This window comes from Falco naumanni, chromosome 18 (assembly GCF_017639655.2).
Source record: "Falco naumanni isolate bFalNau1 chromosome 18, bFalNau1.pat, whole genome shotgun sequence".
Classification (NCBI taxonomy): Eukaryota; Metazoa; Chordata; class Aves; order Falconiformes; family Falconidae; genus Falco; species Falco naumanni.
The window spans coordinates 2699442-2723515 of NC_054071.1; the positions used below are offsets into that span (position 1 = coordinate 2699442).

At 45.3% G+C, this 24074-nt stretch overlaps 2 protein-coding genes across 12 annotated transcripts in view; one reads left to right on the plus strand and one right to left on the minus strand.

Moving 5' to 3' along the window:
• Nucleotides 1-12558, minus strand: LOC121098854 (G protein-activated inward rectifier potassium channel 1-like). The gene is made up of 3 exons (XM_040617295.1): nucleotides 11760-12558; nucleotides 5259-5475; nucleotides 1-3298 (listed from the first exon to the last, which is right to left on the minus strand). The coding sequence occupies exons 1-3, from the start codon at nucleotides 12408-12410 to the stop codon at nucleotides 2703-2705; spliced, it is 1464 nt and encodes a 487-aa protein (XP_040473229.1). The 5' UTR covers nucleotides 12411-12558; the 3' UTR covers nucleotides 1-2702.
• Nucleotides 12559-12864: 306 nt separating this feature from the next.
• The window catches only part of MPP3 (membrane palmitoylated protein 3), a 31433-nt gene continuing 20223 nt past the window's right edge, over nucleotides 12865-24074 (plus strand). For 2 of the 11 annotated variants that reach the window (XM_040617306.1, XM_040617305.1), the window contains exon 1: nucleotides 12865-17916. In XM_040617306.1, coding sequence (XP_040473240.1) covers nucleotides 17886-17916 — 31 coding nt within the window. In that variant the 5' untranslated portion in view covers nucleotides 12865-17885. Of the gene's footprint in view, nucleotides 17917-19871; nucleotides 19958-20011; nucleotides 22900-24074 lie in introns of those variants that run through there. The other 9 variants (XM_040617301.1, XM_040617303.1, XM_040617302.1 and 6 more) reach the window with 9 other exon arrangements.

Here is a 24074-nt window from a genome sequence, read left to right on the forward strand (position 1 = left end):
TAAATATCCCATACCGATACATTTAATAAATGAAAACACAGATTTCAGCACATATATAACGTTGAAATTCATGTTGAAAACAAACAACAACAAGGAGCACATCCCACCCTTCTGTAAAATACTATTTTCCAGTTTCACACTGCAGGCAGGAGATCAAACGCAAGAAAAGGCAATTCCTGCAAGCCAAGCTCTCTCTGGCTTGGATATATCACTTCACTGCTCCACTTCAGTCATCGAGGCACGCACTTCCAATTGATACGGCCACAGCAACCCCTTGGAAATTTGACAATTCTGTCCATGTAATGAGCAGAATTTTATCCTTCTGTTGTGGAGTGCTCTGCTAGTGATAAGCACCCTGTCTACTGAGCTACTGAGCATCACATTTTGCGAAACAGCCAGGTCTGATTATGGTTCCTCACCACCAAACAGGAAAAAAAAAAAAAAAAAAGAAATAAAAAAAAAAAGACCTCTTTCACAGATTGAGATGGAAAGCAGAATAGCCGAATAGTGATGCGATTGCTCTGAAGTGTAGAACCCCAGGAAATCTAAGAAAGTCCAAGTCTAGTTCTTGCCATTCCCTCATGATCAGCAAGGCAAACAGCAGTTTCAGTTATGCAAGTTTTCTTTTAAAACCACAAAAGCATTTTCCCCTCTTATTCAAGGCCAGTCACTTAGAAAAAGCTGTATGGCATTTTAAAGAAATACCAAATATTAAACCACTAACACCTCTGTGCAAATTTCCACTGACATCTTTTTGGTCATTTCTACAGAGAAGGTTGCCATATTCCAGGGATGATCTTCTGAAGTGTTCATTCAACAACTGAAAATAAATCATTATTAGCAGAAGCACTTTGAGAGAATGCTCCATTATGCTCAAAAAATGCGAAAGCATTCTCTCTCAGCTGCACATTTAACATGTACAGACCTGTGCTGCCTTTTCTTTCAGTATCTTAACGCATTTATGTTAAAACTGATATGTCAGGGTTAAAAGAATAAGAGACTGGTCGACTTTGGTGAGCTGGCAGGGGTTCATCAACCCTTGTACAATGTGCTAACACACGTAGAATGCAGGGAAATAACTAATTGCTACATAATTGTCGTCTGGGAGTTTAGACTAGGGGATGCACAACCGTAAGGGTACGTCATAAATAACCTCGGACAACGGTGAGAAGCACTGCAAAGGAAGAGAAACGTTTCTGTACCTAGAGAACAGGATGGTGTGTTCCAGGACTACAAGAGAATATATATATATTTTTTTAATCTGTAGAAATTAACTGTGTGTGTGCAAGAGCCCCCAGACTGAAAGTTTATGTGGACAAAGACTTCGAGCCTTCATCAAAGAACCCTCCGAGAAGACCCTCAAGGTGGCAGCACACATGCACAAAGAGGTGGGAAAATACGTAAAACATTTCAGAGAAATAGTTTGAATATGTATTAGCTTCCTGGGAAATATTAGGGATCTGTATTAGAGAGTAGCATAAAAATAGTGAGAACCAGAGCTGGGGTGTGCATGCTAGGAGGAGCGATCTCCTATGCACCCAGAGCTGCAAATAAAGAATATCTGCTTAATAATGACTCTGTCGTTAATGAGTTTTATCTCGGAATCCTGGCCCAGCCTCCTGCCTTACCAGGGAGTGCTAGAAAGCAAGGGGGCTCAGCGACTCCGATTTTTGGTATCGAAACGGAGTTCTACTCTGCAATGAATTTCGTATTATAAATGTCAAATCTACAAAATCGTTGAGAATCATACATAACTGGAGAATGCAAGTGTAACAAAAAAAAAAAAAAAAGAGCAGCATCAAAGACGCTATTATTCCTTAGTAAAACTCTTGAAATGTGTACGTACTATTATCCACTCCTGTAATGACCGAGCATTATCTAGCACTTCCCTGAATTTACTGACAAGGAGTCTCCAAACTAAAATTTCATAAAGTTGAGGTATGAGACATCCCATGAAGTTGAGCTACTGACTCAGGCCCCCTTCACAATGAGTCATGAAAATTCCACGTTATCCACCTGATCGAATGCTGGGGTCTGACTTTTGACGGGACAAATGATGCTGATGTTTATGAGAGCTCGCGTGAGTCAAGCGACACAAACGGCTACGGCAAACTGCTTCCTTTACCTGAAGGACAACGGACGAGGTTCTGGGGACACGGAGCTGGCATGCCACGCTCACGGGGACAGAAGGATGCGTGCCACCAGGCTGCACAGGATGGCCACCTCCCAGCAGGGTCCCTGAGGGAGAACGGGACGATGACCAAGCAGCGTCGCAGATTCCTCCTGTGTCCTGCTGTTCTACACATCAGCAACACTCCCAAGGTCTGAGCTGCACAAAATTGTGTTTCAGCTGGCTTTTACACCCTTTTGGCTTGACCTCTGACCATTGCACTCTGCAACTAAGGATCTGGTCCTTGCTTCGTGAAAAAGCATCTGCAGGTATGGAAGACAATGTAGATTTGCAACAAGCATGCCGACAAACATCGTGAGGGCAGCGATCTCTTTGGCACGACAGTCTAACCTCACTGCCCCTCAAAGTCCTACTACGCTACCTAAGTTGGATCTGTACAGAACAATCATACAAAAAGGATTGTTCTTCCTGAAAGCAGCAAAACCAAACGATGACTTTACCGTACAACAACTCTTTCAGGTCAGCAGTCTCGAATGCAGTTTATCAGCAACAACTCCCATTGCTTCTGCTCTTAGGAGAGGCGATCAGAGTTCATTTTTCGAAGTTTGGCAGGAAAATTATCTTCCAGTTTCATCTCTAGAGCACACATACTGGGAGGGCTCTTCTGGAGATCGCCGGTCGACTGAGTCAAAGCCTCAACATTTAATTTTAAGGCTTTCAGCTGTATCCTGTCATCACTGTCTTCACCATCAGACATGGAACTTATTTCTTGAATTTTCAAGAGATCTCCAGTACTGCAAGTCTTCTCTGTGTTACTGGAACTCATTCTCAGGGCTCTTCTTGGAAGGTCTTCCTTCCTCGAGCTAATCTTCTGAAGTTTAAGTGGGAGCTTGTTTATCTCTCCTGCGATATCAATACACTCAAGTGAACAAACCTGCTCTCTCCTGGTCTTGTTATTATCGACAGGACTATTCCAAGGAGATGATAGGGACAGGTTTTCTTCTTGCTCTTTAACACTGTAAGGAGGAGTGGGGACTTCAAACGTGGCATGAAACTGAGAATAATCGACATGGAAAAACCCATCTTCTAGGGACATGACCGGCAGGAATCTGTGACCCCAAAGAACTTCATCTTCTGTATAGGAGGTCCTGGCTTGACACGTCATTCCTATGGAAACAAGAGACAAGAGCATGAAATTCGAATGTGAGCAAGCAGACCAGCACATGGAACAAAAAATACCAAGGTAAGGCTGACCGATAAAAACCAACTGTAGCCTGTAAGCTAAAAAATTTATAAAATAAAACTGATTACAAAACAGTGCGATTGTCCCTAGTCGATCTCCCAACAGTCCAGGGAGCGTTGACTCTAATTAACTGACCAGATTTTTATGCAAATCTTGGATTAAGTATTGCAGAGACACACCAAGCAAACAGCTTTCGATAAAAGTAAAACATAAAATTAAGACAGTATTATCTCGCTAGCAAAACATAAAATTAAGACAGTATTATCTCGCTAGCAAAACATAAAATTAAGACAGTATTATCTCGCTAGCAAAACATAAAATTAAGACAGTATTATCTTGCTAGCAACAACGATGTTACAGATTGGACGTAATACTGTTTCTTGGAAGAGAAAGAACCACTGCTGGGCACAGGCTTACAGCATTCTCTGGCCAACGCCGGGCGTGGGGGGAGCCAAAGCTAAATGAAAAATTTTATCCTCCGTTCCTTCTACAGGTCAGGCTGCCTTTTCTCCAAACGACGTGTCAAAGATAACAGTCATGCAGAGACACTGCAGCTGCCTTCCGTGCCAAGACATAGGTACCGCTATAAAGCTTGTAGAAGAATTTGTTCCACTTTGTGCAAACATACCCCATGGGCAGTATTAACACGGGTGAACCGACAGCTCAAATGTGTTTCAACGAAGCCAACAAACGTCTCACAATCTCGGCACAACAGTGCTGCTGATAATTAATGCAAATATCCCAGGTGAGCAGAACTTTAAGACCTCCCATCACGGTACCCTTCAGAGGCAGAATCAGCACTCAGCAAGCCCAAACTGTGGTTTGCTCGCGGGTTACTGCTACATGAATTCTCAGACAAATGTCAAATGTTTCCCTCGCGATACCCGGTGAGGTAATTGCATGAAGTGCGGTTATGAGCGCGTGCTTATCTAAGATACATCGTTCCGTTGCAGGATGAGAAGAGGCTTCTGTGGGGATCTAAAGGCTGCCCCACTCGACCTGAAAGGGTGTTCTGCCCCGGTGGATCGTGTATTTGTTTAGGGCTCAGTCCAGCAGGTGGATAGAAATCAGTCAGCCCCATCTCCTGTCCGGCAGGAGCTGACTGCACGTGGCTGTGCCAGAAGGACATCCCCGTTTCCAAGGCAGGAACCAAGCGCCAGGTAATCTTGGTGAAAGAAGGTTGAAAATGCCTTTTGATTAATCAAAGTTCAACAAATCCTCAAAAGAAAGGAGAGGAAGATCAGGATATTGATGAACCTACTGAATGATTTGGACTTCAACAGTACGCGTGGCTCCTCGACACAGAGCTGCTAACGTAACCGCAGCGCAGCGCCGCAGGATTCATAGAATTAACTCCCCAAACGACAAGACCACAGTGTCAGCTGTCATAGGGACAACGCCGTATCAAGATTTAAAAAAAGAAAAAAAAAAAGATGAAAAAAACCCCAAAGCCCTGCTCTTATTTGTTGATAACCACATGTTCCGACAATCTTTGTGACTATGTGGTCTGTATTTGTACTGTGAAATAACTTCATGTGTTATTTTTGCCTTCAATTTAATGCGAGCTGGGCTGAAAAGTTCGATGTTCTTTCAGGGTGGTGGTCCTTAAAACAGGGTGCTGTCTCCTCTGCATGCCATACTCATAGTGTGCATCTCTTCTTGGATGCGTTGGCCACGTTGGGCATCGGTAACGAAGAGCCCTACGGCGAAGGGAGGTCTCCTACCAGCTGGTAAAGCCACTGAAGCTCTGTAGCATATGGTGGGATATTCTGGAGCATCCAGGATTACCATCCCAAAAAGATTAACAGCTGCCTTGCTAAAAACATCAGCACTGAAAACAAAAGACTAAAAGTTAAAGAGTATGGATATTATTCTAAGTCTTACCAGTAGTCTCAACGATTCCTTCAAGGATGACAACTATTTCAAATTGCTCGCTTCTCAGTGATCTTTGTGAGAGACAAAAAAAGGGGCTCTTTGAGTTAATTTCATGACAGATCGTTAATGGGGAAACTAAAAACAGCTGGTCAGCTCCAGTTCCAAATCCAACATCCAGTTCACACTGGTCTAGCGGCAGAAATTCTCCCTCCGGTGTCTGTCGGGACTAAAGATGAAAAGATGAAAAGTAATCACCGTGTGAGGCAAAACATGAAATCAATGCAAAGAAGTTTAAACCTGCCTCTTTCATGATATTATCATCTATATATTAGGTCTGGGGTCTTCATGATGGAGATATAAGCAATGCTAAATACTATAAGGCTATAGTATTTATGACTACATATATATATATATATTATGTATGACCAAGTTTGACTTTTCTTATCATGCCACTAGATCTCATTATCATCTACAAACTTTGCTACAATATATATTCTCAAATTTTTTTTTTGACAAAAACTTCAGGCACCACACTACATGTCTTACAATGGATGCTCGCCATGAACATCCTGCGACAACGGTTCCCGTGAAAGAGAGCAAAATTTTTTAATCCATTGCCTGAATTCATGTTTTGTTATTTTTATGTGTTATTGATTTTTGTTTGGCAGACACTGCGATGTACTAACTCAAAGGTAAGCTCACAGTAATTGTACAATACGTCTGATAAGTGGCGTTTCCACAAAAACATCTGAATCGACATTAACAATGCTATCACCCCCTGCCAATTTGCACGTGATCTTAATAATGAACTTATGAGCATTATTAAGCTAAGCGCCCTGTTTTTATTCATGCCATTTTACGGGTCCAATAAAAAACTCACATGATCGCTTCCCCCTGCCCCGTAGTGCTCTGCCCAATTTTTTCTGCTATTCAAAATATAACTAAAAATTACCTCAGTTGGCCAGGCAGCTCCTCAGCTGATTGCTTTAAAGGTAGAATTTAATGATTAATAACAGGCAAAAATTGCCCATTAAAATTAGAAGCTTTGCAGAGCCTATTTAAAATAATTTTTGTTTATTGCTTCGTTAGAAAGCACTTAACTCTTTTTAAGAAGCCGACCATAAATGATAAGATTATTCTGTAGTTACTAAATAGTTTTACCGTGTTGCATTGGTATTGGTAAATCTATCGGTTCCATCATTTGGGAACTATCCGTTAGTCCTGAGAGCAAGCCAAAGCAGTTTTACCATTGACTTAAGATCTGATTGGTATTCTTTTAAGAAAATTTCTGTCTTTAAAAAAAATCCCCAAGCAACTAGTATACCTTCAGACTGTCCCTCTGCTTTACCTGCATCTTAAAAATGCTGAATTTTGAAGTGCCCAGTATTTACTGGCGATTACATCGCCAGTTAGGTGGCTCAGTCCAGCTCCTTCTGAAAATACAATGCATTACTTCATGATGTGCTATGCGCCTGTTCTCCCCTTCTGATGAGGACAAGGAGAGTAGCAGCTGATTGCTCGTAAAAGTGCTCTCACAAATTATTTGGGCTTTGCAAGGTCAAAGCCAGCGCTGTGAAATACAAGCGCTCAAACCCACTGCTCTGTAGCAATCTTGACAGTCTGTTGCAAAGGTGTAATTGAACAAAGGCAAAACCATCCCTGCTCTTTTCCAGAGGGAACGTACAGAATGACGTTGTAGGCTACACCACTACTGCCACCTGGTTACTACCAGGTGCACAAACTGGTTGGCAACGTACGATCTTTGCTCCAAGGTAAGAAGCTCAATACGAGCTGTATGAACCAAGACCTCCAATTTTCCCCAAGTTTTATCAGTTACCTAGACAAAGCTGTGCGTATTTGCACAAACTGCTGCCTGAATGGCTTAAGAACTGTTTCACCTACAAACTATTCTTCTCTGTGGAACAGTCTTCGATCAAATCCAGTCAATAGTAAACAAACCCAGCGAGGAGGATTAGAGGTCACAGACCTGGGAGAAAGCAAAAGGTTGTGTTTGAGGGATTTGGTATCTTACATACAGGACTAATTCATGCAGGGCATGGAGAATTATTAAAAGCAACTTATTTGTTAAATAAAAACAAACTAACTTGAACGAAGGTAGCTTAATAGCCCTAATACGTTAAGACTCCTAGGCAGCGACCTGGTTGCATATATAGAGCTTTACTCAAAAGATCACAAAACAGGGCAGAGGGCTATAAAATGTCAGCAGTAAGTGTGGAAGGAACACTGGGGATTCTTTATTTTGACCACTTGCATAACAGAAAGTCAAACAAATTCTGCAGATTAATACATGCTTGAACAAGGGCACAATTACTGCAAAACGCCCCAGCTTTCATTTTAAATGTGGCCAGAGATGGAGAGCCCAAAGGTCTACAGAAGTTTCTTTGAAGGTTAATTGCCTCACAGCTAAGAAAAAAAAGACTCTTTTTGTGTCTGGATTTTTCCATCTTTAACTTTCTGCCACTGGATCTTTGCTTTGTCTCTTGTTACTAGGCAGACTTCCACTGCATCGCCACTTCGTCTGGTTTTGTGTCTGACCAGACATTTTCTGCCCTTTGAGGCTCTGCTCCTGTGCTTTATTCACTCTTGGTCTTTTCAAAACCCCGTTGTTTATGCACGTCCTTCTTTAACTGTAGGGTTTATTATTATTATTAACGCTCTTTCAGTTCACTCCTTTAGAGAACTCGTGTGTTTTGCTACCCAGGTGGACTAATTAAGCATTGGAGTAGAAAACGTGGGATGCAAAAGACAGATGAGCATTGGGTTTAATATTGCAGTACACTGTAGGGAAACTCAGGAATCTAGAAAATGCTAAACTAGCACGTGGCTAATCTTCCATGTAGAACTACAGTATTTTCAGTTCTGAAGAAGTGAGAGGAAAAGCCCTGATCTCACCTAGGTGGCTGCTGCCCCTCCTTAGACTAGAACCCTGCAAGAACATTTATTACATAGATTACATCACTAAATAATATGAACTTGTTACTTTGTTTACTGCTATTCAAGGATTGCGTGGTTTGTGTCTAGCTGCCCCAAGCTGCAAATACAACCTGAGTGACCAGAGAAGAGGACACACAGAGGGGGACATTCCCGAACCTCAGAGGAAGGTAATCAAGAAGATGGAGCCAGGCTCTTCACAGCCGCGCGCAGCTGGAGCAAGGGAGACGACAGGAGTTCAGATTGGATTGAAGAAAAACTTTTCCATCATGAGGACAGTTAATTAGTGGAAGACCTTGCCCCAAAAGGCTGTGCAGTCTCCGTCCTTAGAAGTTTCCAAACCAGACTGGGAGAAAAAGCTCAGAGCAACCTGGGCTGAGCTCCCAGGTCACCACACACTGAGCAGGAGGTTGGACTAGAGACCCCCCAAGGTCCCTTCCAATCTGGATGATTCTAAGATATTAAGACACGTATTTCCACTTTCTGCACCTGCCCTGCTTATCAAGTTATCGAGATTACAATGTAACGGGTCTTCTTATTTGCAACACCTGTCATCTGCCATCTGCAAATTTTCTGTTAACAATTTTGTTTGCTTTCAGCTTATTCAAAGCCGTTAATTAGTACGGCTCAGGTGCCTGCTGGCCATAACCCAAAGTGCACTGGCTCTACGGCTACTACGCTTCACAATTGTATTTTTAAAACTTTTTCTTAGCATATATTGAAAACAGGTTAAGGTGATCTTACATTCCTCGGCTTTCTGAATCAAAATGTCCTACACTATGAGCTGAAGCACTTTACAGACCACTTCACACACCAACATTATCAGTGACATGTACAGTCCTATCAAGAGAAGATAAAAAAGGGTATCATAACTAATTTTTTGAAAAATCAGTACTGATAGCCATAATAACTAATTTTTCAAAAATCAGTACTGATAGCCATACGGTGGGTGCTGGTTGCTGCTGCTGTCACGGGATCACTCAGGGGTACTACTGAGGTCCAGAATTTAACAGGCAGAAAAATAACAGTTCACTGTGACACTGAAAAGGCCACAGCTTGGAACCGCACATTTTCAGCAGCTATTTCCAGCCAGCTCCTTTCTGTTTCTTGCCCCAGCCGTTTGCTTTTCCCTGCTTCTAGAGCACTTTAATGTAAATTAGAGGCTCAGGTTTCTGAAAAAGCTTTTTGCTGAAACTCAGTCTTGTAACTGTTTTCCTAACTCTCCACAACCCAGTCTAAAAAGGGCCTGGGATTCTTCCAGAACATCACTATGCCATGTTGCTGGGCAGCCTCCTGGACCAAAAAAAAAAAAAGCCAGCACAGTGTGGTGGCACCACTGTAATGTCCCAACTGTCCTACGACACGTATCACACCATCAGAAAATGCCATTCGGACACACTCAGCTTGGTATTTTGTTTTTACAAAGGTAAATCCTCAGGACTCCAATTGGTCTGATCTAAATATTATGTTCACTACTAAATACATCTTCTATCTCAAGGGCAAAAGTGTGATAAGGCATATTTCTTCACATTCTTTTACCGTGATACAAGTGAAAAAAACCATTAATCTAGCTCTCTAATGAGGTGCAGGAGAAACGTAGCAAGATCAGCTGTCAACAGCAGGGCATGAAGCACAGCAGAAAGAGCACAAATCACAAAAAGGCAGAACTCGCTAAAGAGAAAGGGAGTTCCAGCCCACTCACCCCAAGTTTCCAGGAGACACGAGCTACTTCAAAGCAGCTGACGTAAATTCACACGCTGCCGAAACGGCCGCTGTGACTTCTGGAGTGCTGTGTCCACTTCAAGGGGCACCTCACCAAACCCAGGAGGATTTGCAGAAAGACGAGGATTTGCAGAAAGACGTGGGAACTAACACCGTGCTTTGTGATCAGGACTGAGGGGGCAGCTAGGACACAAACATTCCCTTCTAAACTTTCCTGTGTCCGTAGCTTCTATTTGCAAAAGCAGCTTGAACCCAAGTCACGGCCACGATGATCATTAAAAAGCAATCAAACGCTTCTCACTGATTAATCGTCTAGTCTATGGAACAGCTATCATAAGACAAATCTGTCAAGCAGGTCCATCAGATGTCCTTGTGTTTTCTGTCCCAGTCGTGTGCACATGAGCATTGTGTAGCAACGAGATTATCAGCACTAAGTGCTCCAGGTTGCGTGTTTGGTGTCTTATTTCAAAAGAAATTTATAGCAAACTACGGTCACTGTAAAAACACAACTGTAACACCTAACGCCACTTTTACGCCACTTTGACTTGCATTCCGTCTTGGATGACGGACAGAATTAAATACTTTAGAGGAGGCTTTCTGCTATTTTTTAATAGTTAAGAGATCAACAAAAATCATGGTTTAGCTGGCTTTCCAATTCCTACCAAAACTGCTCTGTTGTAACTCCTGACAGCTTGTTCCCATATATATATATACACACACACATATATATCCAACCTCTTTTTGAATCTTAGCAGATTCTCCATCTTAAATGGTATTCTGTGGCAAGAAAAATTAACAGCTCAGTCGAGCAGTCTGCGCAGAACAGAAGGAAAACGGCCTTTTGCATTTACCACTGTCCCATCCCCTGCTGTATCATGCTTGTTTCTGCAAATTATTAAAGCATCCAAACAGTTGCTCCAGGCAGAGGATTACCACAGAGAATATAGAACATTTACAACATTCAGATATGATATTCTGAAATTAAGGTAATCACTGGGATCCAGCTTCTGATGCTCCCCGTCAAGTGCACTCCTGTGACAAGATGGAGCTGCTACGAGCTGCTATGTCGCTTTCTCTTGGCATGCCGCACGGTTTTCCTTCCATTCTGCTCCTGCCCAATGTATCTTCTGGACTTCCGTGCCTGCCAAACTCTACCGTCTCCTGATGATTTTTTTGGTTATGATCTCCTTTGAATTCCAGTTTTCTTGCATTCTGAATCACAGTGACCATTGCCAGTGATTAATAAATACATACTGGTGACAATCAAAGGGCCTTTCCACTAAAGCACCTGCACGATCCCTCTGGAATGCTAGAAGACCACTGCCTGGAACCATGGGGCAAGGAACCACAAGGTAAAGCTCCCCAGGTCTCCACAAGGGGAAGAGGAGGCCAAGGTTGATCTTTGTCCTAATTTTATGTCACCACAAAACGGGTTTAATGTCACCACAAAATCAATTTCTTATCCCCAGCTGTCACTTGCTAAGAGGCACGCTTTGGAATCCCTCCCTGCAACTCTCCTGTATCCCGACTCATCCATCCTTCCCGATGAAACCATTCCTGCCAGCCTCACGACCCACTGGCACATCCCTGGGAGGTCTCCAATGAGCCATTCTCCCCTACGCCTGCTTGGGTCTTTCGTGGCTCCTACTATGGGCAGCTACTGCAAATCTTTCTGAAGCCCTTCATACGACCCCAGCCACGTCCTCTCGCCCACAGGCCAAGGGACAAGACAGCCACCCCCACGGCGGGGCAGAGCCCCCCAGCAGGGGCTGCAGAGGGGCAGCCCGGTGCCACCCTGCAGTGCACCTGCATCACCCACCGCCCCCCAGCCCTCACCTTGATCAGCTTGCAGCGGATCTGGGCAGACACCATGTGGCTGTTGCGGAGGTTGCCGACACGGAACATGAGGCAGAGCTTGCCATCCCGCTGGGAGACGACCGCGGCACGGCTGAACATGAGGGTCTCGGCTCGCTTCTTGGGCTGGGACATCTTGATGAACATGCAGCCGATGAGGAAGGCGTCCACGATGGAGCCCAGCAGCGACTGGAAGAGGAAGAGGACGATGCCCTCCGGGCAGCGCTCGGTAATGTAGCGGTGGCCGTAGCCGATGGTGGCCTCGGTCTCTATGAAGAAGAGGAAGGCGGAGGGGAAGTTGTACACGTTGGCCACGCAAGGGCTATAAGCGGCGTCGTGCGGCCGGTGCAGGTCGCCCCGCAGGTAGGCGATGCCCCACCACATGGAGGCCATCACCAGCCAGGCCACCGTGTAGGTCAGCAGGAAGATGAGCAGGTTCCAGCGCCACTTGAGGTCCACCAGCGTGGTGAAGAGGTCGGAGAGGTAGCGGCTGCTCTCGCCGCCCAGGTTGCCATGCTGCACGTTGCAGCGCCCATTCTTGTCCACGAAGCGCTGCCGCTCCGGGCGGGTGCCGCCGCGGGCCGGGCCCACCGCCTGGTACGTGTCCCCCAGCTTCCTGCGCACGGCCGACATGCTGCGGCCGCCGGGGCCGCCGGGAGGGGCGGCGGGGCCCGCAACCCCCTGCGCGCAGCGGCCGCCGGGCAGCGGGGTCCGGCGGGGGGGCGGGCAGGGCAGCGGCGACCGGAGCGAGAGCCGGCGGGGCTGCGCGGCCGGCGGGGCAGCGGGACCGGGGGCGGGGCCGGGGCGGAGCTGGGCGGGGACAGGCGCGGGGGGCGGGGCCGGGCAGGGCCGGGGCGGGGCCGGGGGCGGGGGCTGGGCAAGGCTGGGAGCTGGGGGCCGGGCAGGGCCGGGGCTCGAGCCGGGCTGGGGGCTAGGCAGGGCTCGGAGCTGGAGGCCGGGCTGGGGGCAGCGGCCGGGCCGGGGGCAGGGACTGGGGCCGGGCAGGGCCGGCGGGGTCAGGCCAGGCCGGGGCCGGGCCGGGGGGCCAGGCCGGGGGGCCAGGCAGGGCTGGGGGCCGGGGCGGCCGGCGGGCGCAGAGGGCAGCGGGGCGGTGAGCGCTCCCTCCCCGGCGCCGCTCCGCTCCCAGCCGTTCGCAGCCAGCGCCTCGCCCCGCGCCCGGAGACCCCCGGCGGCGCGAGTGACCCCTTCAGGATGTGGCACCGTGACACCCCGGTGGCAGAGCTGCGGCTGCCGGAGACCGCAGGGGGCTGCCGGGCCCGGCCGCCGGGGGCTTTGAAGGGAGACGGTGAGCTAGGTCAGCCCTGGAGCAAAGCAAGGCGAGGACGCTGAACCTCGGCCCGCACTGGAAAGAAAATAAAGTTTTCCGTCCGAAAGACGGTTCCCTACAAGCTCAAGCGATTCCCACGCACCTCTCGTGCTTCTGACAGACAGAAAAGCCCTGAAATCAACAGTGTTAATCACTAACGGCATTAGAAACTTAAACTGGGGCAACGCTACTGACTTTCCTCCTCTCCCCCCCTACTGTTTTTAATGTTGTTTCTCAAAAAGAATCATTATTTTATATATAAAGAACAGTCTTATTCAGGTCGGTCATTTCAACACGTAATTTTCAGCAAAGCATTGTCATTACAAAACTCTAGCCCACAGTTATAGAGCTTTCAGAAAGTAAGTTTGTAATAACCGCTAATTGCATTTTGCTTCCGTTCTAGACTGGCCACTGAACAAACGATTAGTCCGTCTTCAGTTTAATTTTAGTATTTTCACCAAATGCTAAAGCACAGGGAAGTATTTTTCACATGTTCACACTATCAGTCTTGACATTACTTTATTAATACTTTCCAAGGAGGGTCTGTGCGTGACTGCAGTAGCTCCTCAGTGGTATTTCAGGAGCCGTATTTTCCAGAACTCAAGAGGACACAGTTCTCTTCCCTCTAATTTCCTCTCAAATCAAGTACATAATTTTCACTGCAAATACAGAAAGCAAGTACCAGATGGGCTGTACAATTTGAGATTAATTTCAGCGGCCAACCGAGCTTTAGCAAAACATTTCCTTGTCCCTAAGTAGCCATTACCAGAAGAGTACTATATTGCTGATATTTCTTGCAAAAAAGGACTAGAGCAGCAGAGTCCATGAGAAGGCATCATCCAAGATGTGGATAAAACCCTTCCAATTTTTTAGTGCTCCAACAATATGCTCGTTGGGCAGTTTCTTAATATTCAGGAGGATGAGACAGTAACAGGCAAGTCATCTACCTTTCTAACTCAACATTAATTTTTCAAAGCACATATTGTCTTTTGGAGGGAGGTTCGTTATCTACCATTCACCAAAGAGAAATGTGATGACCCAGCTGTACAGGACACAAATATCCAGTTTTGGTAATCCCACACTCCTGCCTTGCAGGTTAAGTGGATGATGCCAAGCCTTACCACCAATTGAGAAATGCTTGATGGCTTTTGTCATGTTATTTCATGCGCATCTATGCTACCCAGTGCAGTAAGGTGGAAAAAATACACAGCTCACATCAGTGTTTCAGCTCAGCACCAAACAGATGCAGCACCTTGTTGGCTGCCAGCAGGGCTCATCTGTATGCAGTAAGGACTACAGTGACAGTTACATGCCTGTTCTGGAGCCAGTTCACTCTGCTAGCTGCACAGCATACGCCTGATTTTTAAACATCTGCATTTCTTTTATTGTTCTCTAAGTGTGCAACGTTTTCCACCGCTTTGTCCTCACCTATCTCCTTAAAGTAAAAAAAAAAAAAAAGGCCCCCAAATCTCTCAAACGCTCGCAACCAATCATTTCCAGAATAATTCACAACTGAACATGTCAGCCTTAATGGTTTAATGATTCTTAAGGCATACACTTGGCTGTATCAGTACACACTGGACATTACTGATGTCACTCCTCTTCCTTGTCATCCATTCTTCAAGTCTTCCTCATTTTTTGCACACTACATCTAAAATTAAGAGTACAAATATATGGGGAGGGGGCAATATTTTGGGTTTTATTTGGTCTCTGCCAGTGGCATAAACCTCAGCTTAACTAGCCTCCTTGCAGACACCCTGATGGAGTTTACCTAGAGGTTATGGGTTACATTCATAAAAGGCCATACGTACCAAAATCGAAACATGTATCTTAAAAAAAACTCCTGCATAGCTCCCCACCCATTCTGGAGGCTGTCAGGTTTTTGAAGAATGCTCCCGCATTTTGCCTCCAGAACAGAGAGGTGCCTTCCTCCAGTTGCAGTCTGTACTCCCCATGCTCACTCACCAAACCTGCTGGCACACTCCCAGTCTCACACAGAAGGGAAGGTGAAGCAGGAGTGCTGTGTTTTTTTCAAAGTGCTCAGCCAGGGCTGAAATGTACCACCTGAATTCCCTTTAACATAAATCTTCAGCTTGCTAGGGAAGTGCACTGTTCAGCAAACTGGTTACTTGCACTGTACTATAAACGTGGCCCATCTAAGCCTTTCCAAACAGAAACACATTCATTATGAATTTCTTTTTACCACTACAGGTGGTAGCATTACTGCTGTGTGCAGCAGTGAAGCTGTGAAACAGAGCAAGGTCTTTAAAAGATTAGTCAGCATGAGTTTGGTACAGTGCTCTGGGTGATGCTCTGTGTTGAGAAAGGAATGTACTCGGAATAATTAGAGAAGGTTCCACTGACGAAGTACCACTGATGATGTTAAAGTAAAGGGAGTACTCTGAATAATTAGAAAAGATAAGGTGGGCACCTGAAGGAGATAAGGAGACCATGAGTCAGGAAACCATTGAACGAAGAAAGTTGAAAGGTTTATTCCACCTAGATCCCACCTATCATGAACAGAACGATTAGGTGTCAAAATCAAATGAATATGTACGTAAAGATGTTGCAACCTCTCACGAAAACTGTATAAATTACCTGACTTTTCAGAGCTAGTTTGTCCGGTGTGAATCAGCTAGCTCCCCAATGTTGCACAAAATAAATACCTTTGCTGCTTAAAGACAAAATTCGTCTCTGACCAGTTACTCTGTGCCGTTTTGGCATCAGCTGTATTCCAAAACAGCAGTTCTGTCTGTACTGCTGTGTAAACAGTACCTCAGGGTACTTGTTGGAGGTTAATTAGCAGAAGCCTGCAGACACATCTTCGGTTATGGGGTGACCTGATGCCCTTTTGTTCACAGGAGAAATACCAGGTACGTCCATCATGGGAGCACCTTCCTCTGATCCCCCTCCCAGGCCACGCATGTTAATCATGTGGATACATCCTCACCTTCAACGGCATTAGCTGCTTTTCATAATGCCTAGTAGAAAGTAGGAGCCAGGGTCTTCCTGGACAAACTCCTGTGTTGCTTACTGCCAGGGCAGATGGAATTTGCAGACAAAATACAAGGCTGGTAGCGACATGCAGAGTTGCATCTTGAGATAACGGAGATGTCTATCACGGGGCTTGAGTTTACATTACTAATGTGCTGGTCTTTCAAAACAGGAGTCCCATTCTATTGAAAGAGCCTAAACTCAGCCTGAGAAGAGCCCCGATGCCTAGAAATACCTCTTTCATGACATGTTAAAAAAAACCAAACAAACAACAACAAAAAAACTATTCCCGACAGTCAGCAGAATAATTTCTGTTCCCTAATCTGCTGCAGACAAGTTATTGATTTATGCCTCACGTGTTAGTAAGGACGGTTTGTACCTAAGAATTCCAGTTGGTAGCCTTCATTTGTCAAAAAATAAATAATCTTATAGAATGTTTTCCTTATTTTATGTTAACTGCCTATGAACGTACTTCACAAGCAGTGAGAAACTGCAAGTCTTTCAAGGGCAGACTAGATGTAAAAAAAATCCTACAGATGACTGTTCACAAACTGGATAACCCTGACAAATTTTCCAAATAATTTTCATTTTTGAACACATTTTGATGGCACGCATAGGAAAAGACATTATCCATAACTAAAGTGGGCATGATGGAGGCCAGTTCCATGGACTCCATAGCAATATTTCAACTGGACTCAGCTGCTGCTGCAAAAAAACCCAAATAGCCTCTAGAACTATTATTTTCTCTTCTCATCTCTTCTCTTACTAGGCAAAGGAAAATTTATCTGATTGTGAACTTTGATCTTTTTCAGCCTGATACTAGTGTTTGAAAATAATCATCTGAGGTTCAGAGACTTTTTATCTCCTGGATTTTAGGAGATTTTAGGAGATTTCCTTCAGAAACTACAATTTGTCACTTCATTATTTTATTAAGAGCAGACAAAAGACATGTCCTTGGAAATATTTACTTTCTGCTTGAAAGGGTAGTTGTTGGGAGAAAGAGCAGTCTTTAAAAGGACAACGCATCTACCTTCAAAATTTTAAGATCTCCATTTTTCTAAGAAAATAGAGTTTTTCTGCATGGCTGATAAACCACAGAAACGGTACCCCACTAAGGAGATGGTTTTTAATGGAGGTTTATCTCCCCGCACAATGCTTCCCACCTAAAAAAGCAATGACTGCATCCATAAAATCTGTGCAAAATACAGTGTTTAAAAGAAAACCCTCCACCTGTCATGCAATAGTTTATGGTATTGCAGAATGACATTTGCATTCAGTGATGCAATCACAGTCTAGTAGTGAAAGTTTAAATCTCCTAGGACTGCACAGAACTAAAAACTCATTTGCAGGTTTTTGCATTTCATGGGATTTTTCCTCCTTTTTGTTGTTTCTTTTTGTTCTCTTTTTCTCTCTTGTAAAATCATAAGCAGAAGTTGCTTCAATAAAAGTCCAAAGGTATAAGAAACAGCAATTTATTTATTTTTTTTCTCCTGATAATTGCAGAGGACTACTGAAGTATTATTAGCTGTTCTTGTAATGATTAACTTCTGTTTGAAGAAACCAGCTTGATCCTGTATGCCATTAGTGACACTGCTACCATTGTATCTGCAAAAACACAGAGTAAATCCTTAAACCATCTACACCAAAGAACTAACTGTAAAAAAGTAGATTTGGCAATTGCTTGTGTAACTGTGGCTTGACTGAAGAAACTGTATTCACGTATGCATTTTTACAAACAGAATGAAAATTTAAGAACAATCCAAGCAGCCTGCTGACAAAGCCACCACATGCCTTCCTCACTCTATTTTGACAAATTTGGTAAGTTTTCCTATACTTTTACAATCACAGCAGTGATTATTGCAGGTGGAAAAGCTGCTGATTGTACTCTGGCTTGGAAGAAGGAAAATGTTTTCTTTTACCTTATTCTTTGTTCAGGTGAACCTCACAATACTGGAAAGCATTTCTACTTTTTTTTTTTTTTTAATTAATTCCATGTGTCACCATAATGACATACCACTAATTAGTAACTTTGGCGAAATCTGCATTTAATTACATAATAAAGCATAAAATGAGAGTGAATGTTTAGTAAATACTTTGATAAATAGGGTTTTTCTTTCCAGAGTAATGTTCTGTGCTGCAGACTAGCCTTTGTAGAGATATAAACATAAAAGGATGTTTTACACTAAAAGCTTAACTGACTCCTGAATTATTATTTAGTATTGCATAATTTAGTATTGATAAATGGGTAACGGATTGTCCTCCTACAAATCCTACAGATTTGGTAATGGTTAGAATTAATTAACTCTATTTGTTTTTATAAAATAATTTAAATAGAAATATAGAGGAATAAGAATTATATTTTAATGAAACTAGTAGTTGCACAACAAAAGCTGCTATGAATCCTTTGTACAGCCCTGTACCAAGGCCAAGAACTGAGAGCAACTGAATGAAACAACTCATAGTTACCTGCCAAGAAATCGTGAACTTTAATAATTGATATAAAGAAATTGTATGGAATAGGGACAATAAGTGTAAATATATTTACTCAAAGAATGTAGGTATAGTAATTAGGCCATGTAACCATAGTTTGAAAGAAATAATTAATGAAATAACTAATGAAAGAAGGAGTCTGTTTCTCTAGCTTTCTCTAACAAGGGGCCTGTTTATAAGTTATCTAGAGGGAGCGACTAAAAGACACAAGAAGAAACAGATGGTCGACAAGGACATAAATTAGCTCAGTCCGACAAGAACACTGCAAACTTGCAAAACCATCACATACCAGGCAAAAGGTGAGAAGTACACCATGAGGAAGACCTACGGCCTTCCTCCCAGAGACCCCTGCCCACAATTCTTGGAAGAATTTGCGCAAGCGCAAAGGATTGATAAGCTAATTAACATACAAAGCAAGAGTACGTTAATGATTTTTGGGAAATACTATGTTTATGCATGCATACTTAATGAATATGTGTAAGTTCTATATGAGATGTATGATTTTGACTCTTGGCGTGCATTGATTGTGAGAGGCCTCACTCAAGCACCTGGCCGTCAATAAAGAAGCGTCTGCTTATCTCCATCACATTGGTTTTTCATTCTGAGATTTTGATAACACTCTCCTTACTGCTGAGGACTTTGAAGGATTGAAGTGCTGGAGAGCTTACTCTGCAAGCCAAACCTCACCTGCCGCGGGCCTGTTTCCCAAAATCACCCTTTTCTTCTAGGAAAAAATAAAAAGGTGCTACCCCTGCAGAGCCTAGCAGCGCCTCCACCATACCCCTGTCATTTTTATCGACCCTCTTCTCCGGCTCCCCATTTAATTTCACTGAACGCAGCTTTCTGTCTCTAAGGCCCAGCTCCAATGCCGCTCCCCTCCCGGGATGAGCCCCCCGATACAACACCCAGGGAGCCACCGCCGGGTCCCCCAGCTCTTCCACGGCCAAACGGCTGCTGGCCAAGGGCCCCCACGGCTCCGCTCACCCCCGGGGGACTTCGGCCAAGGCAGCTCCGTAGCCCGGGCGGGGCGGCAGTCACGGCCCAGGCCCGCCCGGCGGCCTCCCGAGCTCCGGGGGAGCCCTCACGGGAGCGCCGCCGCCTCTGAGGCGAAGCCCCGGGCCGGAGCGTTGCGGCTTGGCGGGGAGGCCCCAGCGCTGCAAGACGAGCCAGGCGGGCCGCCCCCGGCCCCGCCGCCCCCAGCCCCGCCGCCGCCTGCCCCGGGCCGAGCTGGGGGAGGGAGAGAGGCAGGGAGGCGGCGCGTAGAGCGGCTCCAAGGGCGCATGAGCGGGGCGCGCAGCGGAGAGGCGAGCGGCGGGGAGCGGCGCTGCGGCCTGCGGGGGCAGCCAGCCAGCACCGGCCGGGCCCGCAGGTAACGGGCGCCCGGCGGCAGCAGCGCTCCCGACGCGCGGCGGGGCCCCGGCCCGGGCGGCGCCATTTTGCAGCGGGGCGGGGCCGGGCCGGGCCGGGCTCTGACGCTGCCTTCGGGGCGCGGGCCCCGGTGTGGCGGGAGCCCGGGGCCCGCCGGGGGTTTTACCTGGCGGGCACCGGCTGGGGCCGTGCGCGGCGGAGTCCTCCGGGCGGCGGAGACGGGGCTGGGGAGGCGCTCGCACCGCCCGGCGCGGGGAGGCAGGGCGGGGAGGGGACATCCCGCCGCCGGCGTGAGGAGCCCGGTCCGGGGCGTCGCCTCGCCCCCCGCCCCCGGGCCCGCGGCTGGGCCGTGAGGAGCGGCGGCCGCTCCGGGCTGCGGTAACGGGTGGCCGAGCTCGGCGGAGTGCACGGACGGCTCTCCGGGGCGGGAGCGGTGGCCTGGCCGCGCTCCGCCCCTCGGGGACCCGCCGGGCCTCCGGGTCGCCTGAGGGGACCCGCCGAGCCCGGGTGCGGGGGCCCAGGTTCGGCCGGGCCCGGTCGGGACGCTTCGTGCACCGAAGCAAAGTGAGGAGCGACCCCGTGTCACAGCGGCCAGCCGCGACCTTACCGGCGTGCGGGTGGATCTCCCGCCCTGCTCGCTGAGGTGATCTCCTGGAAAGCTGTTAAAATGCGGCTGATTCCCGAAATAAGATCTACCGCTCTGGCCGATATACCTGGATTAGCAAAGCTTTTATGTTGTATTAGGCCGTAAACCACGCGAGGTTTGTTTTCCAAGGTGACGGGGATAAGCCAAAGCATATTATGCTTCTGTCTAATCCCCTCCTTTGACCAAAATGATCAACTCATTTCAGTTGATCTAAGCCCTTTCCAAGTACCAACAGTCCTTTTCCTGGGCAAGGAAGGTGGCTCAAACGTTCTGTCTCGGGAAGAGATGGGGCAAGGATATGTGTAAAAAATAATCTATGGTTTAGGGTGGGTATTTTAAAGAGGAAAAGTATCTTTGAGCCTGTTTGAACAACGAAAGTGCAGATGCCGTGGCAGGCCCCTCTTGCAAAACGCCGCGTGCTGGGGCAGAATTTGCTCTCAAAGCCAGCCCTGAGCAGTGACATGGAGCGTGCTGGTGACAAATTATTGTCTAGGGAATGCTTTTCGTTCTTGGGAGTGTTGATTCCAATCTGTCCTGGCTAACTGGGGTTTTTACAGAGCATGGGAAATGCATCTGGGGAGGCCGCCTCCGTTTTGATGGCCGTGCCTAACTCGTCTGGTTCTGGTGTTGGTGAGTTTGCTGTCAGGTTTTTGAGATGTGAAAAACATGGATTTTCCGTATTCCTGTGTGAGATGCTTTTTCACTGAGAGCCTGGAAAATAACTTGGGGGTTTCTGGGGTTTTGGTGCCAAGGAAGTTTGTGGGAACCACCCATTGGTACAAAGACAGAGCGCACAATTGAAGTTCCCTTTCTTGACAATTAAGAGATTTTAAAAGCGTCAAACAAAATGCAATAGTTGAGGAACCAGAGTGGTTGAATGAATTAATTGCCTATACATTTATTTTGGCACGAAGTGTAGAGGGGTGTGTGTGTGAAATGTTTATTTCTTCAAAACAATAGGTAATGAAAATGCTTTTGAAAGTTAATTAAATAAAGGTGTAGCATATGTAATAACACTGGAGTACTATCCATGGATCAGTGTGAATTTTCAATGCTCTTTCAGTTCACTTGCTTGGAAGACACAGTTATGTTTTGATACCCAGGTGGACTAATGAAGCATAGCAGTAGAAAATACGGTGCAAAACACAGGTGACTATTGAGCTTAATATTTCAGTATGCTGTAGAGAAACTCAGGAATCTAGAAAATGCTAAACTCATATAGGCTAATTTGCCATGCAGTATTACGATACTTTCAGGCAGCTGATCAAAATAAAGTTGAATCAGAAAATAATCAAACTCGTGTCATGTGATCAAAGTATCAGAGAATTATCTAGAAATAGAAACACAAGGAGCATCCTTTATTGCATTTAGCAAAGAATTGGAGTATCCTGCATTTCTTTGTAATCCTTTTCGCATGCTGTTGTGGTTGTTTTTCTGCAAGCATTAGTTTGATGAATTTTTGGAGCATGAATGAGATTTTAAATGCCCTGGAACACGCAAAGTGTTTCATCTTGGACTGGTGATTATAAGTATAGATTTTGCAGTTTGAAATTAAATTACTGTGGAGTCGTTTGCTCTTGGGGACAAGAAAAACCAGCAATAAAAGCATCTAATGGAATTTCTGAGCAATACAAGTAGCCTTATTTTATTTTTTTGGAGCAACCCATGACCAAGGTTGATGGAGTGACGCTCTTACTAGCTTTAGTAAGTTGCATGTAATTGTAGCAGGAGCCGCATCAGAATGCCAGGGGCATATAAATTCCCCTGAGGCGTGCTTTTAGGAAGCCCCAGAACATCTTGTCATGATGGTGTTTTCCTGCATGCTCTCTCCATTTCTGTGCATATGGTGTTTATCAGTACTTTTAGACATCCATTCTGCAGCATGCTTTTTTCTTTCCTGTCTTTTCAGATGGTCACTTAGGCCTTTTAAAACTGTCCCTCTTGAGAATAGAGGAGGGAAGCATCTGCTGTCTTCAGCATCAGCTTTATCCAAGATAACATATGGTTATTATATAACGTAATATTTTTTGTGGTGTTATTTGAGTAGCGGAATAACTGCAGGACTCTGCCTGATTTAGGTTAAACTGAACACTTGAGAGAAAGATGTACTAGGAATTTACTATTTTTACATGCTTGCCATTTTTTCTCGCGTGCTTGAGCTTAGGTATTATCTTTGCTCATTTCAGGACTGCCTCTGAATCGCAGTCCAGAAAGAAGAAACAATCGTGTTGATTTAAGTTGAACATTTGTCTCTAAGATTAAGAACAAAGCCATGCCAGTGCTTTCGGAAGACTCAGGTAACTAATCTGCATGCTTTCAACAGATGAGTGACTGAAATCGTAGCGTATGTGTTTCACACAGGACATGAATTCAAACTGGAGTTAAATATAGAGTTTAGGTAGTCCAGCTAGGTTTCTTAGAAATTACCTAAAAGAATGCAAGGAAGGTGGAGTATAAAAGGTAGAAATTAGTAAACCTAGTCAGATTTCAAGAAACTAATGCATAAGAATGCTAGAGCCCCTGAATATATGCTGGTAGACAGGTTCTTATGGAAAACTTGGACCTCTCAGTATAACACCGGCTTCTGTGCATGCTTATTAAAGATCAGCCTTATATCCCTGCTGCTCGCTGTGCTACTTCTTAGTATTTTCTGAACAGGTTTTGGAAAGCTTTGTTAATATTCTTCCTTCTGACTTAAACCCCAGCGATTCCATTCAAGGCTTGCTAACCAGCTTCTCTGGTATGCTACCAAGGGTGAAGTCATATTGTATGCCAATGATACTGAGTTTTTAAGTGGAAGTGAGTTTGAGTCTCCTGGATGCAAATGCACTCTAAAGTTCATGGAGAGAATAGCCAGAGGAGCAGATTTTAGCCTCCCCCCCTTCCTTTTTCTTTTTGTTTGTTTGGATTTTGGTTTCTTAGCCAGTTTTTTGTTTTCTCATCAAGAAAAACCTAACATTCGCCTGGCCCTGTGCACTGCACATTTGGGATATTGCTGATTTAAACACTTTTTAGAAAATGAGCCACAAGCTTTGTTTCCAGTGCACTGGAAGTTGACATCAGTCCTTTCTTCCTCTGGTCAGACCTGACTTCTACCAGGTGCCTTAGAGGTAGTAGGGGCAGGATAACTTTTGTAAGCAAAGTTGCTTGGGAAGCAGAGCTATTAGCTGTGCAACAGGGGAGGTAGTTCAGTCATTTTGTGAATCTGCTGTGGTGCTCTAAACTCAGTTTGTTAGGGGCCTGGCAGTTCTAGAAACAAAGGGGGAAACTTTAAAAATAGCGTCTTTAAAAATACATGTTGCTTTGGTAGCTTTTGCCTTAATATGATGGATGTTAGATCTTAAGCTGTGTTTGCCGCTTAAGAAGGGAGCGTTACAAAACGCGTGGAAGATAAGCATAAATCACTCTGCAAACTTAAGGATCACCACGGTGGTACCCAAGTAAATGTAGTTGATGTTGTCTGCAATAGAAG